Genomic DNA, 17,804 nt, shown 5'->3' with positions numbered 1-17,804 from the left:
GTTAATTTTTGACCTTGTGTAGGTTAATTTTACCCTTAGGTGTTCAGGACTCTCTCCCGCATCCATGAAAGAGTTGCCTGTGTTAGGATAAACAGGACTAGGCCCTAGATTATAAAATGTGCTGTGATAACTAGCAATACAACAGGCCAAATTCTGCACTTGTTCACACCACTGTAAATCTGGAGTAACTCCACTGAAATCAATGGTGTATGGTCAGATTTGTGCGGGTGTAACTGAAAGCACAACTTGACCCCATGAATGGAATCAAAATGCGAGGGGGGCCGGTAACAAGGACTTTGCTTGTGTTTTTAGCTTTAACTAAGACTCTTCATACCAGAATATAGTTTCTTTAGTGACTCTTCCTTTGATTTTTTTTTTTTAATCAGAAGTTTAGATGTAAAATGTTAAAAGTACAAAAATAGTGCTTTGGGAATGTATTAGCACCCTTGTGGTCCATAGGAATCAATATGGCCCATTGGGTCAATGCGAATGTAGGGAACTTTTATTCATGGATTAACATAGTGGTTGTTCTGAAGTTGTTACTGTGTAGTAGGTCAATAGGAGTTGACATAGCTAATACTCTGCTGCATATGAATAGTGAAAGGGTATGTGTACTAAATAACTCTATGATCTGCAGACAGAAAGTAGCTGATTTTAAACTTCCAACCCGCCATCATTTTAACTGAATTAGAATGACCTTGGACTACCACTAGTCTCAGTGGCACAGAAGCAGGTGCTAACAACGTACACCATTTAATTACAAAAATTTATAAAGTTATTTGATGAAGAGTATAAAAATACCCAAATCACCAAACATCCATTTATTTTTATTCTCCTCATCTAATAACATCTGCAAAAATGTATACCAAATTCTGCTAAATATGTGAATTGTGTTCACAAAGGGTTTTTTTAATGCCTAAAAAGGGGTTTGTCATAGAAATGATACATAGCTGCTGTACAGTTGCGGTGCAAAGTCTGTGTGTGTGTGTGTGTGTGTGTGTGTGTGTGTACACAGACACACACATACACACGTGTTTGGGACAAAAAAGTTTGATGCTTTTGCATTTCTTATTTGCACGAGCTCCAGATATCTTTTGGTTATGGGTACATGACCAGGGAGCAGAATGAGTAGGTTTGTACATGGCTTAGTTTGTCCACCTTACAGCAATGGATTCACAGATGCTATCTTTCTCACTGTATGTACTCTGTATATCATGCCTGGTTGTTTTGTGCCTACATAAATAAAAACATTGGCAACCATCACACAAGATTGTGTATCTTTTGCGTAAAAGAAAATTGCAAAGTCATTTCATTAGACCTTCCTTTAAAAAAACAAAACAAAACATGCACTTCACACGTTTACATTGGTTTACAATAAAAAAAGGAAAAACAGACATTTAAAAAAAAAAGAGCGTGAGGAGTGGGTCTAACAATACTGATTCAAAACTGAAATGGAAGACAGTTTCTCCCTAGAACACTTTAGGGTTTTCAGAGTCCATTATTCCATAAAAGGAATATACTTGAAACACATCCCATTTAGGTGAGATGAGATTGCTAAAATACATACACAACTAAAAAATGAGTCACTTTTTACCGGTTATCTCCTAAGTTCTTTTCCCCCATGTCTATTGCATAACAGCAAGAAACTTGCTTTCTTCTGCAAGTGAGGTCAACAAAGAGCTCATGTCCCCAATAGCCATGTTGGTTGTGCTCACAGGCATAGCTGGGAATGTAAGAGACGCTCGGGGAGTGGTGAGGCGTGAAGAATTGTGTGAGAGGTTCTGGATAATACTTGGACTCAGGGCTCCTGAAATTAAGCTGGCATGGTCCCCATCATCTATGATAGCATCGAAATCAATCTGCACACCTTCTAGGCTGTTGCTGTCAATGCTGTCAACTGTGCTTGTCACCTGGTTAGCCCCTGGGGAAAGAAGCTCAGATGAGTTTGCAGTACCAGTCCCTTGCAGCAGGCAGTTGGCTTCCGAAACAGAGAAAGAACTTGTTTTCATATCTTGCTGACTAAAGCCCATGGATTGGTCATATAACTGACCAGAGTAATTCTGCATATTAGAGCAGAACTGTTGTGATTGAATTTGCATCTCCATCTTAATGCCGTTTACCCTGTATGTCTGGTTTGCATCGCCTACAAATCCTTGCTGTTGTGCCAGGCTGTTTCTCAGCACGTTTTGCCGTCTGTTGCCTCCATAGTTGGCACATGGCTGGTAACTCTTCGCCACCACCAAACCTGATTGCTGGTTTCCAATGTTGTGAGACATTGGTGGACAACTCTGTGATCCTTGACAAAGGCTGATTTGTGAGGTAGGACTAACCTGCCCTAACATCATTTGATTGGATTGATTGACTCCCTGATAATGAATTCCTTCCCCTACTGGCTGATATTCAGGTTCTAGCGTATTTGTGCTCGGCATCCCATTTGCCATACTGACAGATTGCTCACCTGGCACCATGGGATGGCCAAAATTTTGCTGGCTTTTGTTTATTAGCATGCTGTTGCTTCTTAACTTCTGCCCTTGGATCGCCATGCCACAGGAACTGTCCATTGTCCCAGAAATCATTGGTTGTCTGGTGATGTTTTCACCATATGGCTGTGCCTTGTTTACCTGCATGTTGAAAGAGTTACTGGTGGTGTTGTTGCTGATAATCATGTTCTGCTGTAAACTGTAAGAGCTGTTGTTTTCCACAAGATGTTGATAGCCATTTTGATGGGCCACACCATTTCTTTCTAGGTTCTGCTGCTGGATCATCATATTGTTGTATAGTCCAAAGGCTCGAATTTGCTGGAGTGCAGAGCGTGGACCACATTTCATTTTTGAAGGAGACAAGTCAGAACTTCCTGAGCTTACTTCATTCCACTGAATTGGCAGATCGCTTTTGTTTGCTTCAGAGCTGGTCTGCTGACCGTTTGACGAAGGGGCCTGGTCAAAGTTGTTGTTCCCTATAGCTGAGCCATGATGCATTTTGTTGTTGTCCAGGACATTGTTTGGCAAATGGTCATACATGCCCTGGTTCTGAGAATTCAAATACTGAACCACATCATCTGGCAGGAGATCCTCATCATTCAGACTACCATCCGTTTCCATGATAGCAGCCTCCATGGTGACATTCTCACTGATACTCGGAGGACATGGGGAGTAGAAGTTACGGAACAGGCCACCATCAGAGCGGGTGTAGTTCTGAAGAATGAAGTTTCGCTTTTCCATAGATGGAGGCAAAACGGGAGGGTTAAAGCTATTAAGACTGTTGAATCGCTGGACTCTAGGCAGAGAAAGGTTGTCAGAGACCATTCTTACTGGATCACTGGCTCTCCTTGTCCCATTTCCCAGCACATCATGAGGCAGAAAATGCCTCCTGCTATAACTATTTGCCCCGCCATCACTACATCTTCGAGGAGCATTTACTGGAGGCAGAGGAGAAACTCCAGACTCCCTGCAGTCACCCAACAGCGCCATCCTTGTTTTGAGGCTCATCCTCTCCATGTTAGGCAGTGGGGTTGGTGGAGGTCCACCAGTAGCTGCTGCATATTTAGCTTTCAGCCTGTATTGCTGAGCTGGGGTGAGGCTGAGTAGGCTTGGCAGGCCATCACACTGACTCACTTCACTGGATCGCCTGGAGGCATCAGTTGAGATGGGGTCATAAGAGTCGGCGACACTCATGTTCTGAGGCCTTCCCTCAGCTTGGGAAGCATCACTGGATCTCCGACTGGAAAAACAAGGTGAAATTCCAGAGGACCTACGGCTACTCAAGTAGGCGGAACTAATTGTGCTGGTATTGCTGTCTCTCCTGTTCAGCATGTTTAACAATGTGATGTCCATACTTGAAATTTCATTTCTGTTGGGTAGAATAGTCATGGATCCTCCTAAACTGCAGCTACTGCTTGACTGGATACCTGGAGGTAAAATTCACAGATACATGAATATTAATCAAGACCAACTGTAGAAAACATGTAATGTCTGAGATAAGTAAAAGGCTTTCAAGGAAATGCCCATATGATTCTAGGAAATGAAGACAGTTTTCTCAAATAGAAGTAGGGCTACATAGCATTCTTGTATAGGGGCTCACAGATTCAAAACAATATTTCAATGTGAGCCCAACCCAAGATTCACAGGCCACATCCTTGGTTGTCAGCTCTTGGTGTAGTTACAGTGACTTAAGTGGAACTGCTCAGATTGACACTGACTCAGGTCTCCCATATTCTCAAGAAAGCTTTTTTAGCTTTTTAATGACTAATTAAACTGGCATTCATGTGATGATCTAAATCCAGATGGCTAAATATGCAACCTGGAAATTAGTCAGAATCATTTTTAAAGAATTGTTAAATATTTGCATGTTATTCAGAACAACTGCAAAACATCTTTCCCAGTTCCCCTTTCTAATAAACATAATATAAGCAGCAACATCACTTTATGTCATTCCTTTTCTCAAATGCACTTCACAAATTATGTACATATGATACCACAGATGTGCAGTCACCACGAGGGTGCACAGCAGCAGCCAACTGGTACATGGTAAGTTGTCCAACAGTGCTGGGAGGAGAAATATTGGCCCTGGCCAGGGCACCAAGTCAAATCCCACCTCTTATAGAAAGTGCTGTGGAATCTTTAGGGTCCAGTATGCCTCTGTGTGCTTTATGTAAGAAACTATACATGCATTTTTCTCGCATTATCTTCTCCATGTGCAACTATTGTGCATTTGTTAAAGCACATTTTTAAATGTGGTCCATAATCTCTATGCAAGGCAGATAGAATCTGAGGTTTAAAGGCCTCACTTGAAAGAATACCATATAATAAACTGCATGGTATTTAATTTCTCTACCTTGGAAGGATAGAGGGCTAAAATGATGCTGGGAATTGAATGTTTTGTTCCACAGAATCTAAGTATTTCAAGCATGATCATCAGACTACCAATATTTACTTCCAGGAATATAAAATGTGGGATTAACAGGAACATAAAATGTGGACTTGTCAACTTCCACCAGTACAGTAGGATTTCTAATTTAAATGGAAAAATATACATATTGAAAAACGCAGGGGCCAGTCTTACAGTTCCTAGACAAATAGAACTCCCACTGAATTTCATGAGCTGTACTGTCCATGGTAAGGCCTGCAACATCAAGCCCTAAAATGACAAAGTTAAAGACTGAAAGTAAGATTAATCCAATTACGCATATCTCACCATTTCCTATGAGAGGTGGCAAGGTCGGGGCTTTTGAAGATGGAATGGGATTCAATCTTGGAAGCACTCCATTAACTTGTTTCAACCTTTCTAATTTGACTTGCTCCATCCATTTGGTCCCTGTCATGTTCCTTCTGGCTTGTAAGCCAAGTGCTGTGGTTGCTGTTGAAATGGTAGAGTCCATGATTGGGGTTTCATCAATGACGCTGAGGTCTCCTACACTACCTCCACTGGTCAGATTAAGCTCGATCCCATGGTTGGAATAGTTGCTGATGGGGGACTGTTCGCTGCTGCATGTAGACTGACCACCAGGGCTTGGCTGAGATGTCTGTTTGAGTGAAGTAAGAAATGAATGGTAATTAGGATTAGGCAAAGAATGTTAACAAAGCGATTTCAATGTACCTCGTAAACAGATGTTATTCCATACTGAGGTAAAGAAAAGCAAATGAACAGAAAAACTAAGTTTGAACAGTTCCAGAGGGGTAGCTAAGTTTGAACAGAGGACAATGATCTAAAAGGCTTTCTGGAACATGGCTACTTGACTTGACCACACTGAAAACTATTGAGAACCCCCGTATTAAAAGTCATCTTAACGTCTTACTAAAGGTATGTACAGACGGATGGTGGCAAATTTGCTACCGTCAGATCTATCTATTCGGATCGATTGAGCGACAGTGAAGACCCGCTCAATTGATCCGGAAGTCGATTCAATTAAACCACTTCCTCAAAAGGTGTAGCGCTGCATCGACAGGAATGCATTTCCCATCAGCACGCTAAAGGGAAGTTAGGAAGTCGACGGGTGTTACGCAAGCTACTCTGCATAGCTTGCGTAACTCCTGTTGACTACTGCCGAATTTCTCAGTAAATGTGTACTAAGCCTTAGAGAGAGTACATTACATCTATATTACACCATTCATCTTGAAGGATCTTGGATCAATTAAATCACTTTACAGGTTTCATATATATACTGTATTCAATTGAAACTACAGGATAAACTTATTATTACTATTATTTGTATTATCATGCTGCCTATGAGGCCCAGTCATGGACCAAGACCAAAGTTAGATCATTTGAAAGTAATTACCCAAATTGGAATTTGACCAAGACACCAAGGCTAATTTACAATTCTAGGCTTGCAAAAAATCAAAACAAAACAACATTGGGCATTTTAGAAAAGTATACAGCCAAAGAACTTGAAGGATTTGATAATATTCAAGAAGTACAAATTCACTGTTACAAACATTTTCAGGGTTTAAACTTTGGCACATGAGAAATAAACAAATTTCAATGTAAGAATATTATAACGTAATATCAGCTTTACCTCAGCACCCACGGGATCATAATTTCTGAATGGCCACAAGTAATAAGAGCCTCAGCTTTATGTCCCATCTGTGTAAAATAGGTGCTGTTGCTCCAAAGCCGAGCTGTACAAATCATCTGTCATGCTGAATGCTGAGCAGACAGAGTTCTACTTGCTTCAGCGGGGAGCAGACTCTGGTTTCAATGGTGTTGGATAGATGTGAAGTTAGAATAAAACAACAGATTTGCTGAATGCAAGTTCTCCTGGCATTAACGTGAAGCCCAAAACACCATATGAAATACCCCACCAGCACACTCAAGTGTAACACCTTCTCAGTACTGTGTCTACACTGGATCTGGATGGCTAATTTCCAGCTCCAGTAGATATACCTGCGTTAGCTCTGATTGAGATAGCATGCTAAAAATGGACGTGATGCTGCAGAGATGAGTGTGCCAGGACAGGTAGCCACCCCAAATGCATACACAGGTTTCAGACAGGCTTGTAGCTGGGGCAGCTAGCCTGTTGCAGCTGCTACACTGCTATTTTTAGCATGCCAGCTTGATAAGAGCTAACGCAGGTACGTCAACCTGGGCTGGGAATTACACTTCCAGCTCCAGTACAGATGTACCCTCGCTAGAAAGATGGCCGTCTACTGAATCAAAACCTTCACGTTCTTGGAGATCTCCCATCTTTAACTTGTGACAAGCTCGTAGCCCAAGGTGATATTCTACAAGGGGCATGGACCTGCCACAACTTCATTTTCTCTTTTAAACAAACAGGTGAGACAAATGCTCCAAACTGATTAGTTTATTGTAGAGGTATTCTTGAGGCTGTAAAATACAGGGTCTTTGAAGTATTCAAGAGGGTTTTCCCTACAAGAATGAGAAAATTATTCGGGTAGGGTAGAGGGAAAGAGAGAGAGAGAGAGGTTCAAGATGCACCAATTAGCTATTACGATTACAGATCTGCAGGACATGCAAAATCATTTTGCTTCCAAGAACAGCCTCATAAGCAGGAATCTATTTCATTATTTTACTTTTAGGCTTTTGCACTTTCAGTCAGCATGTGATCTTCATGCAAACTAGGGCTGCTAACTTGAATTTTGTAGCTATCAGTGATGTCTTTGAATTTTAACAACAAAGTGAATGAAGATACAGGCCTGTGCCAGAGTAATGGCTTAGTCTGGCTGTCATGAATATTCAGGTGTGATAATAATTTTAGTATTTCTAAAGCAATGATAATATTTATAGTTTATAAGTCCACATTGATTGTGGTACAATTCCAAATCTTGGTCACTGCAGATTTGGTGAGGGCTAAAGAATAAATGTTACCTGGGAGCAGTGAGCTTCCACCCACTATAGAAGAGTTAAATAAAGAATGCTAATGGTCAGAAGTCTGTTCTTGTAGCCACACACATTGGCCAAAATGATCTAGAAGTAGAGACAATGATCGGGGGAATGCATATCTATAGATACGTATATGCATAAATATGATATATGTCTATACATAGCTATATACAAACAAATATATCTGACAGTATTTCACCAACGTGATCTAGCTATTTCACATGCCAAGTGTTGCAAAATGCTCATTACACGTATATTTGGGAATGTGTCTGATGGAATGCTTCTTACTAAATAAAAGAATGATTTTACAACAAGCAAAAGGCTGAAAAAGAAAATAATGTTGCAATGAAAAAACTTCAGAGAAGTTTAAATCCCCTCACCTTATTACCCACTGTCCTTAGGAAGTTAGAACAAGACATTTAAGAGCATTAGACAGAAGAAACATTGAATTAGTAGAAAAACAAAGGACATATCTTAACTCATAGAGCAATGAAAACCAAGAAAAAAAGGACAACTAAGTTACATTTTTAATCACCTATTTTTAGAGCTGATTTACAGTGAGAAATATTTAATATCATTCATAAAAAACAAACTTATTTTAAGTCTCAAACCTGCAAAGCTTTACTCACGTTGGTACCTTTTACTCAATTACTCTCATTAACTGCAATGGACTACTCACCTAACTAAGAGTGGCAGGAATGGTTTGGGCCCACAGAGCCTAATGTAATTTCTAGTAAAGTCAACAGAAGGCTTCCTTTTGACTACAATGGGAGTAACTCCTACACTGGTGTGTATTGAAGCTACTAAGCAGCATGTGGATTATGTGAGTAAAGACTGAAGGATCTGGTCTTTTTATTCCCCAAAAGACGGGTGTAAAGAAATTGTGAATCCAGATATTGAAGAAAATGAGTTAACTTCTTTATTTAGTTCTGTCCCCCTTGAGAGAAGGCTGTGCTAGAGAAAGCTACTTAGGCCATGTCTACACGTTCAGTGTTGCAGGGGCGCAGCGGTACCAATACAGCTGCATCACTGCAGAGCATCAAGTGAAGACACTTAATGCTGACAAGAAAGCGCTCTCCCATCAGCATAAAAAGACCACTCGTATGCGTGGCATAAGCTATGTGGACATACGTGGTAGTGTAGACATAGCCGAATATTTAATTACTTAATAGATCTTTTATAAAATGAAAACACCTAACAAACATTAGCTGAAAATTACAAAAAGTTATTTTCATTTCACTGGTTTCAAAAAACCCATTCATTCTCCCTTCCCCGCCCCCCACACCACCACATTTTTTTTCTTTCTTTGAAATTATTCACAAACATTTTTATTGAAACTTTTATTTTCAATATTTTTTGTTTTTCTGTTTTCTTCCCCACTCTCTTGCTCTTTTTTCCCCATTTCCACCCACTTTTTTTATTTTGCAATTGGAAAAGGGTGGGCAGGAAAATGGAGAAATGAGCAACTAAAAAGCAAAATTTCTCATTTTTCAATTTAGTTCGAAATTAAAAAATAAAACAAATTCAGTGAAAATTTTCAATTTTAAAAAGGCAATTTTCAATTAAACCATTTTTTTTGTTTGAAAAATGTGCACTAATATTTAATAGCACCTTAACTTGGAGGGCTTACATTTGTCAAACCACACCTCCATTTTGGCTGATCCAGTTCTGTGGTTGCAGTGAACAACAAGAAGAATACTAATTAATAATAAATACTTAGCTCTTAAACAGTGCTTTCCAGCAATAGATAATTAAATGTGATAGGAAAGCATGAATGAACCATGGACACAAAACAGTGGGGGCAGATAACTATGGGGCCACATTGTTCTCCAAATAAGGAGGTTTGGATTGAAAACTAGAGTCCTGGGGCTTTTCTATATAAGCAATTAGACCGTGCAAGCTGGTGTGTGTGTGTGTGAATATATCCCATGCTAGCCTGCCACTGATGGCGTGGCACCCCGTTGATGCACGCTAACAGTTTGTTAGAGCACTTTGATGTAATCCTCTTTGAAATGGGACTATCTCAAAGCGCATTAACGAATTGTCAACGTGCACCAGCAGAGTGCACATGGCAAGTTAGTCCACGTCAGGGTACTGCAGGGAAGATTCACACCCCAGCTTGCCAAAGTCTAATGGTTGTGCAGACAAGCCCTTGATCCTGTAATCTACACATGGAAACTACTGCATCCATGCGGAGCCCCCTGATTTTTCTGTGCAATAGTCAGTTTGCGAAGATCACAATGAAGGTTTGGGGAATAAACGTTGGCATTTATTATTGATTCATCTCTCCTCTGATAAGCAAGGAAAATAATTCCCCATCATTAACTAACATGTAAAGGGAAGGAAAGTTAAAAATCATATAACATTTCAATTAAACATTTCCATTAAAGGAACATCCTGGTGCAACTTTAACTATGGAGACAGTATAAGTATGCCCATAATCCTGCATCACCAGGCAATTGGCTTTTATAGTGAATTCTGTAGAGTATCAATTAATAAGACATCAATACTGTTCATCAGGAATCATGATTTTATATCTAACAACACTGTTATTAACTTTTTTCTCATATATATAGACTTACAAACATATTATTAATAATGCTGATGCTTCACATTCATAAGTCACTTTAAACTTATAAAGCATTGAACAAACATTAAGTAAGGGACTGATCCTGCAAACCCCTATGACAGAGAGTTGTGCCCAGTACCATTCACCATTCCCAAGGACTGCCAGTAAGCGGTATGCTTGGTACCAAGAGTTTGCACAACAGGTTCTTAAGAAAATGATCCTGCTCCCATTGAAGATAATCACAAAATTCCTGTTGATTTCAAAAGCAGCAGCAGAGGCCCCTAACCTACAAATGTCTCTTGTATTTCTATAGTACCGGCTTGTCTTTTACACATATTAGTCTTGATGTTCAAGAGTGAGGTATCCCCAAAGCTCCAATAGACTTCTGTAGAGTTTTGAGTGCACTGAAAATCAAGGCCACTGTTTACATTGTGGTTATTTACCTGTATCATGTGTAACTGGTTAAATGCTCTCTTTGGACCAGATCCTCAGCTAGCATAAATTGGTATAAATCCACTGGTGTAAGCGGCTAGAATAATTTATACCAGCTGAAGATCTGGCCCTTTAATTAAAATTTTGGTTTATGCATTTCTTCATTTTCCTATGCTATATTCCTTGTGCGTTTTCCCTAACTTTTTAGCCCATTTGTATGTATTAAGCTGTGTACATAAAAGACGTACTATGCCAGACACCTGTGAGACATGTGTCATGAGGAAATTTTATTCAATTACGCAGAGTAAAATAAATTCCTGTAAAGCTTAATGTGCACAGGTGCAAAAAGTACAGCCATTACAAACAAGTCTTTAGCTTCATGCTGTGCCTGATTACTGCTTCTTAGCCTGCAGCCTCCTCCTCCTCTTTGCTTCACATTGGCCAGCGTTCAGAAACTGTTTGTTTTTTTAAAGACTTGTATTTTTGCAATTTAAAATTCTTTTTGGCCTGAAAGGTGCTTAAACAACTTAAACTGACCTCACATCATAGATCAATTTAAGCTGTTTAGGATGATGTAAGACCTCGGTTCAGTTTTTGAAGTGCGCAAAACATTCCAAAAATCAAAATTCAGGGCAATCAACAAGGAGGCAGGATGGCTGGACAGGAGATACTCATGCTGCCTTAAGGACTTCTTAATTCTAAGGGTATATACATATGCAGGCATGGAAAAGTGTACCATGCCTAACCTGCAGTGCTAACAAACACCAGCCTACAAGGTCCAGATCCTCAAAGGTATTTACATGCTTAACTCCCACTGATAGTTTTGAGATGCTGAGCCCAAGTGTTTTGGTTTATTAGTTGGTAGGTAGTCAGTTGACCTAGAGAACCAATGTCTATTACTTATAAACTTGGAGCCTTTTAAAAAAAAAAAAAAAAAGGATTAAAAAACTCCAGGAAAGTAACTGCAAAAACCTATATGAAAGCAAAATTCAGAATGCACAATTGAACACAGAGGAAATGTGAAAGTTCATTTCCAACACACAACCTTGGCTCTGCCCCACCCGCTTTCATGCCTGGATTTGGTATCACCTGTAGATTCATGATATCGTATCTTAGATAAATGTGTACCTAAGATTGTAGACAAAAAAGGTTATATGCTTTCAGATAGAATATGCAATCACATAATTAAAGACCATGGCCTACATTTTCAAGAGTGACTGGTGGTTTTAGGGGCCTCAACCTTAGGGTGCTGAATTTGAAACTCCTTACAGGAATCAGATGGTCAGTGAGTGGGTGCTCAGCATTTTCTGAAAATCTGGTGCCTTTACAGTGGTGTTTGTTACAGTTTTTAAAGCCATTTAAAATGTAAGCTATCTGGTAAAAAAACAAGCAGTGCACTGGAATTTATTAACGAACAATGAGAATAGCGAGGAAGAAACAAAGAAGCACAGTATGCTGCATACCATTGGTTTTTCTGACTTGACAGCTTTCACTTGGAGACATTCTTCACGCTTTGAGGTAGTGTTGCTGAGGTCCTTTTGCTCACCAATTGCACCCTGAGTCTGCTGACCTGGTGATCTGGATTGAGAATGGCTGCCTGGGTCTCTTGGCGGTGGAGGCCTTGGATGAATATCTCCACGCTGCTTCTTGGTGACGTGTGCCTCAGGACCATGCACAGTCTTCACATGTTTCCGGAGAGAACTGGGGTCTGTGTAGCGCTTTGTGCAGCCTGGTATCTTGCAAACATATGGTTTCTGCCAGATCAGGTGGGAAGAAATGCTGAGGTTAGATTTGGTTTCCTTGCCGGATTCCTAAGAATTCCTTTGAGCGCCGTAAGTGTAGCAATTCTACCCTTCCACAGTGAATGCATTAACCAAGTGATGGCATTGTAAATCTGTCCCAGCACTGACCACACCTATCAAATCTTTTCATCTTCCTTGCTTTTGAAGGTAGCACAGTACACATTATTGCTACCAACGTAACAAAGTAAGACTATAAGCAGATCCTCAGCTGGAGTAATTTGGCATAGGTCCACTGAAGCCAAGAGAGCTACGACAATGTACTCCAGCTGAAGATCAACCCCATAGGATTTATCACATTGGATCAGATCACTGGTCTATCTAGTTCAGTATCATGCCTCTGGGTTGGCAGGTACCTCTGAAGTTCAGAGTATGAACTGACCCAAAACTTAGATCAGGTAATGGACAGGTTTAGGTAAATCTCCTGCCCCCTGCTTTTTGTAATAATTTACAAAATCCACCATCATGTATCAGCATGTCTAGAAGTCTTCAGAGCACATGCACCTAGGTTTAACCTGAATTTGGAGCTGTGCAATGCTGTCTGGGTCACCTGTGACCCACGGATGCTACAGAGACTGCAAAATTTGAAGAAAGCAACTCTTCTAGTGAATTGCTGACAGAGATCTGGGGGAAGATCACCAAAGAAAGATGAGCTTGTTTTGGAAACGGAGGGAGATTGTAATCAGCCAGAATGCTCATTCTCTACTAGGCCCAGAGGGGAGCAGACTGAGGAGAAGGAAAAGATGAGGTGTAGGGAAGAATCTAGTTGGAGCGGAAAGAGAGTGAAATATTGTGGAAAGGAGGCCCAGGGAGAAGACCTCAGAAGTTTTGGCCAAGCCAAGACCTTTGAGATCCTCCAACGTTTACCAACAGTAGCTGAAGAAGTTAAATCCCAATCCTGCTGTGTCTCTAGCAAGATGCTGAACCCCTTTTGCTTCCATTCCCTTTGTGAGTAGTTGAGGGTGCACACCAACTTACAGGACCAGACTCCAAATAAACTCCCACCAGAATTAATGCTGCTACTGACTAACCAGCAGATGTCACTATAGAACAACAACAGGAGGCTTAAAACTCTCCTTGGGAGCTGTGTGACCCCCTCCACTTTGGGGAGAGAGAAATGTATCACTGGATTTTAACTCAGCCCTTTCACTGGTTCCCATACAAAGTCCTCATTAGATCACCCAGACAGTCTTTGACTCGTGATAAAATGACAAGGAGTTTCTTTAGATCACCATGCTGTTAAAATGATTGACTGTCATTAACTTACCTATTTCATGTTTCTCGAGGATTTTAGTGTCTGCCTTTCACAATACTTTCTTTTGACAGCATTGTGTCTGTGGGCAGCCAGGGCCCTTTCACTGCCTGCGTGATTGCTTACCTCATTGGAATGAGTCCTATTTTGGTGCTTGGCTCGATCAGAGGCATTAGAGAATGCTTTGTTGCAGCCCTCATGCTCACACACATATGGTTTCTCTCCAGTGTGAGATCTCAAGTGAGTTTTCAAGTTTTCTAGCCTGGAGTAGGCCTTTGTACAACCTTCAAACTGGAGACAACATGCACATTGGGATTATTCTAAATACTTGGACTTGGAGAAAAGTTAAACCAATAAAAAAAAAATCTCTCAGACTAGAAGGTTTCCCATTCTTATGGTTTGTTCACATACGGCACAATCCACAATAAAATAATTCCAGCACCATGTAAAACAGTTATTATAAGTGAAAAAAAACCTTCATGCAATATGTTTGCATTAACACTGAAACCCATTACAAAGTCACTCGTATTTTTGGGTCAGCACTAGTATCCAAATGCTCTTCAGTGAGGGAAAGTGATTTTAAACACTCATGCAAATGCCTCTCTATGACTTAACAATGCATTATTTTAGTGATTCATCAGGTTGGTTAGTGGCTACACTGGACTTAATTCTGCCCTAGCTTGCACCTTCCGTAGTCAAAGTGGAGAGACCATGTTACCATGCTGATGGGGTGGTATTTGCACAAACATTCTGGTCTAACGAGTGGCAAGGCACTGGAGAATTAGCCCCTTTATGCTCTCCACATGAGCCTATCCACTCTATTATAGCGTGGAATTCAGTATTGTTTACTCACAGTGCATTTGTGTGGCTTTTCCCCTGTGTGTCTCCTCATGTGTACAACCAGCATATACTGGGCTTTGAACGGCTTCTGCTCCCGGGAACAATCCAGCCATCGGCACACAAACTCCTTCTTCTCGCCGTGTATATGATCATTGTTTATATGCTACATAGGTACAAACAATATCACAGTTTAACACACTGATGCTCTGGTGGTCCCTTCTGCCCTTAAACTGTACGTCTCTCTCTGACTTCTGCTTAAGACATTATTATTTCTTTATTAAATATTCACATTATGGTAGCACCCAGGAAGCCCAGCCATGGACCATTGCACTACAGCACTGTATAAATGCAGAATAAAAAGGCAGTCCCTTAACGACTTTGTTGCTAATGTAATTTTTTCGTATAACATTTTTGTCAGGGGATATGTGTTCCAAATAAAAAAAGTCACTATAACTGACGAATTGAACTTCAAACCACCCATTTTGGACTCAGTCCATATTTCCAGCATTTTCTTTAAAGTGGATGTTTTTATTTCATGTATGCCTGGAAAATATTAAACACTGCAATGATAAAAAAAAACCCCAAAGAAGTGGAGTTCATGCCAACCCAGACGTCTTTTGCTTTTATATAATATAGTTCTTCCCTAGTTTAATAGCTTTTCTCAAAGGCTAAGACTTAAATATGGCCCTCCAAAACACATGTACAGCTGTAATTGTGGTCAGTGGGATCTGTGTGGGTGTGTCCAAAGACAAAATTTGGTTCTATGCCTTTTGCTCTTTCCAAAAGGTAACTTGTTCTGTTCCACTAAGTAAGGCAACGCATTTAAGTACATGCTTATGGTTTCATTAAGTGCTTGGATAGCGTGCTGAATCAGGAACCAAATGTCACAGCATAAAACTGAATTTAAAACAAGATTAATTGTTCAAATTCTTTGCTCCGCTTTTAAGAAAATCATCCTAGACTGGGATTTTCAAAGAGGCCTAAAGGAATAAATTTCAATGGGGTTTGGTTGCCTAACTCTACTAGACTTTCTTGGAAAATCCCAGCCTTCATAAACTTTGTTGTCATTAGAGTTCTTCAATTTTTTTTGCAGTTTTTGTAAACTGTCATCAATTTCCAGCTTTACCACTAGGTGGCCTCCTGCTTCAGAAAATACAATTCTTTCAATTAAGGTAATAATATAAACTGTTTCCAGAGTTTAAACTTGATCTTAGTATAGAGATGAAATCGGTATCTGCTCCATAAGTAGCTCACAGAAAAGTCAGACATACAGAAAGTCAGTAGTTCATACTGGAGCACAAAAAGATAATCCTAATCTTTTCAAAGTCCTGAAAACAATAAAAAAACCCACATAAAATCACTTATGTTCACAATTATACAGTGTCCCCATGGCAAACAGATGTGGGTTTCCTCTACAGGATGACAGTTCTTTTTCTGTTTTTTAAGCTTTATTACCATTTCTTTAAAGTTATGATTGTGCGCAGAGCATCTGAACAGAACAGCTGTGTTGGACAATGTACAACATGTAACGGTTAAATGGTTATGTTTCAAATGCATATCTTGGTAGTCTATTCATATTACACGAACCTGTACCAAAAATGTGCAGATGATCAGTGGTTTGAAACCGAATCAGAACAGTACAGAGAGGTATATGTGAATTCTTATTTCCTGGAGGAAAATGAAGTACAACACTCAATCTACTAAAATAACTATTGGCCAAATCTTCCTGTAAATAAAATGGTGCATGAACTGTATGGATAAAATGACATGGGATACAAAATAACACCTGGTGAATATGACACAAATTAAATTCCACCTGATTTAAATAGGGACAGGTAGCTGAATTTTGCTTTCTTTCAACTACAACAGCATGCTTTTACCCACACAGTCAGGCAGTGTCCAAAACTTGCTAGGTTTGCCTACGCAGTCATTATAAAATCTGACTTTTTCCTCTTTGTCCGTACAACTAAGATTCTCAACCTTCATCCTCATTAGTGTAACCAATTCTCATTGTCCTTCCTAAAATTCACCCCAGCCCACCAATCCATGCAAAATGCAGCCACTAAACTCACCTTCCTAGTGATATGACTGTCATTCCTCTCTTAAAATCACTCCACTGGCTCCTCCTTTCTCCACGTCAAGCATCATGTGATTGCCTTCAGAGCACTGCATACATCTGCTCCTACCTATTTATCTGCCTGCCTCTCTTATATCACCCCTTTCCCATCCTCTCCACTCTTCTCACAGTCATCTTCACTTTCTCCCGCGTTATCTCCATGCATTGAGAGTTCTCTCTAAGCCGTCTGGCAAAGCCCCTTGTTCTCACTGAAATCCCTCATCTTCAGGAACGACCTAGAAGAAATTGGCTGACAAAGACATCTATTAATCTGCTTCATTTATTTTACTCTTGAATGAAATTCTCAGCTACCTTGGAGGAAGGGGTGGACTGTTGGCAGGCAGAGATGTAAAGATACTGGAATGGAGCTGGGCATTGGTCAAGCAGGAAGAGGAGACGGATGAACGGGGCAAAGAGAATGTAATGTGCTAAATCCAAATTATAAAACATACATAGTTGCAGGACACAACAAAACACTTAGCCAATAAGATTCATGGCTTTCATCATCTTGCTCACTTTGGGTCAGATTCTGATAATGTACTCAGACTGAGTTGTACCTTACTCTGAAAGCAACTCACTGATTTTATATATATATATATATATATATATATATATATATATATATATATAGAGAGAGAGAGAGAGAGAGAGAGAGAGAGAGGTAAATAAAATGCCATCCATTTTTATTGGGCTGCTTAATTATTATGTAGCACTATGTACATGTATGTATCTGACACACACATTGAAAAACATGCTACAAATAGAGTTAATGAGCTAACTGCTATGTAAAACGTTCATTAGTTTGTGAATGTCAACATTCAGGTTCTTTCCCTCTGATAATTTCCTTTGGATTTTGCATGGTGTTTTTGACTCCGTGGTCGCCACTATGAGAACAAATGAATAGTTTTTAGCTTGTACAATCTGGCATAAGAGTATTATGCAAAGCAGAAGCTTTAG

General features: G+C 40.0%; 1 protein-coding gene across 1 annotated transcript in view; it reads right to left on the bottom strand.

The window, feature by feature from the left end:
* Positions 1-1,323: 1,323 nt before the first annotated feature.
* GLI3 (GLI family zinc finger 3) overlaps positions 1,324-17,804 on the bottom strand; it is a 238,333-nt gene continuing 221,852 nt past the window's right edge. Inside the window, exons 11-15 of the mRNA XM_067550432.1 lie at positions 14,745-14,894; positions 14,018-14,182; positions 12,304-12,594; positions 5,194-5,521; positions 1,324-3,907 (exon numbers count right to left, since the gene is read on the bottom strand). Coding sequence (XP_067406533.1) covers positions 1,626-3,907; positions 5,194-5,521; positions 12,304-12,594; positions 14,018-14,182; positions 14,745-14,894 — 3,216 coding nt within the window. The 3' untranslated portion in view covers positions 1,324-1,625. The remainder of the gene's footprint in view (positions 3,908-5,193; positions 5,522-12,303; positions 12,595-14,017; positions 14,183-14,744; positions 14,895-17,804) is intronic.

This window comes from Emydura macquarii, unplaced genomic scaffold (genome assembly GCF_026122565.2).
Source record: "Emydura macquarii macquarii isolate MOO-44397 ecotype Brisbane River unplaced genomic scaffold, CSIRO-AGI_Emac_v2 contig_1263, whole genome shotgun sequence".
NCBI lineage: Eukaryota > Metazoa > Chordata > Testudines > Chelidae > Emydura > Emydura macquarii.
This window is presented reverse-complemented; position numbering and strand designations above follow the sequence as displayed.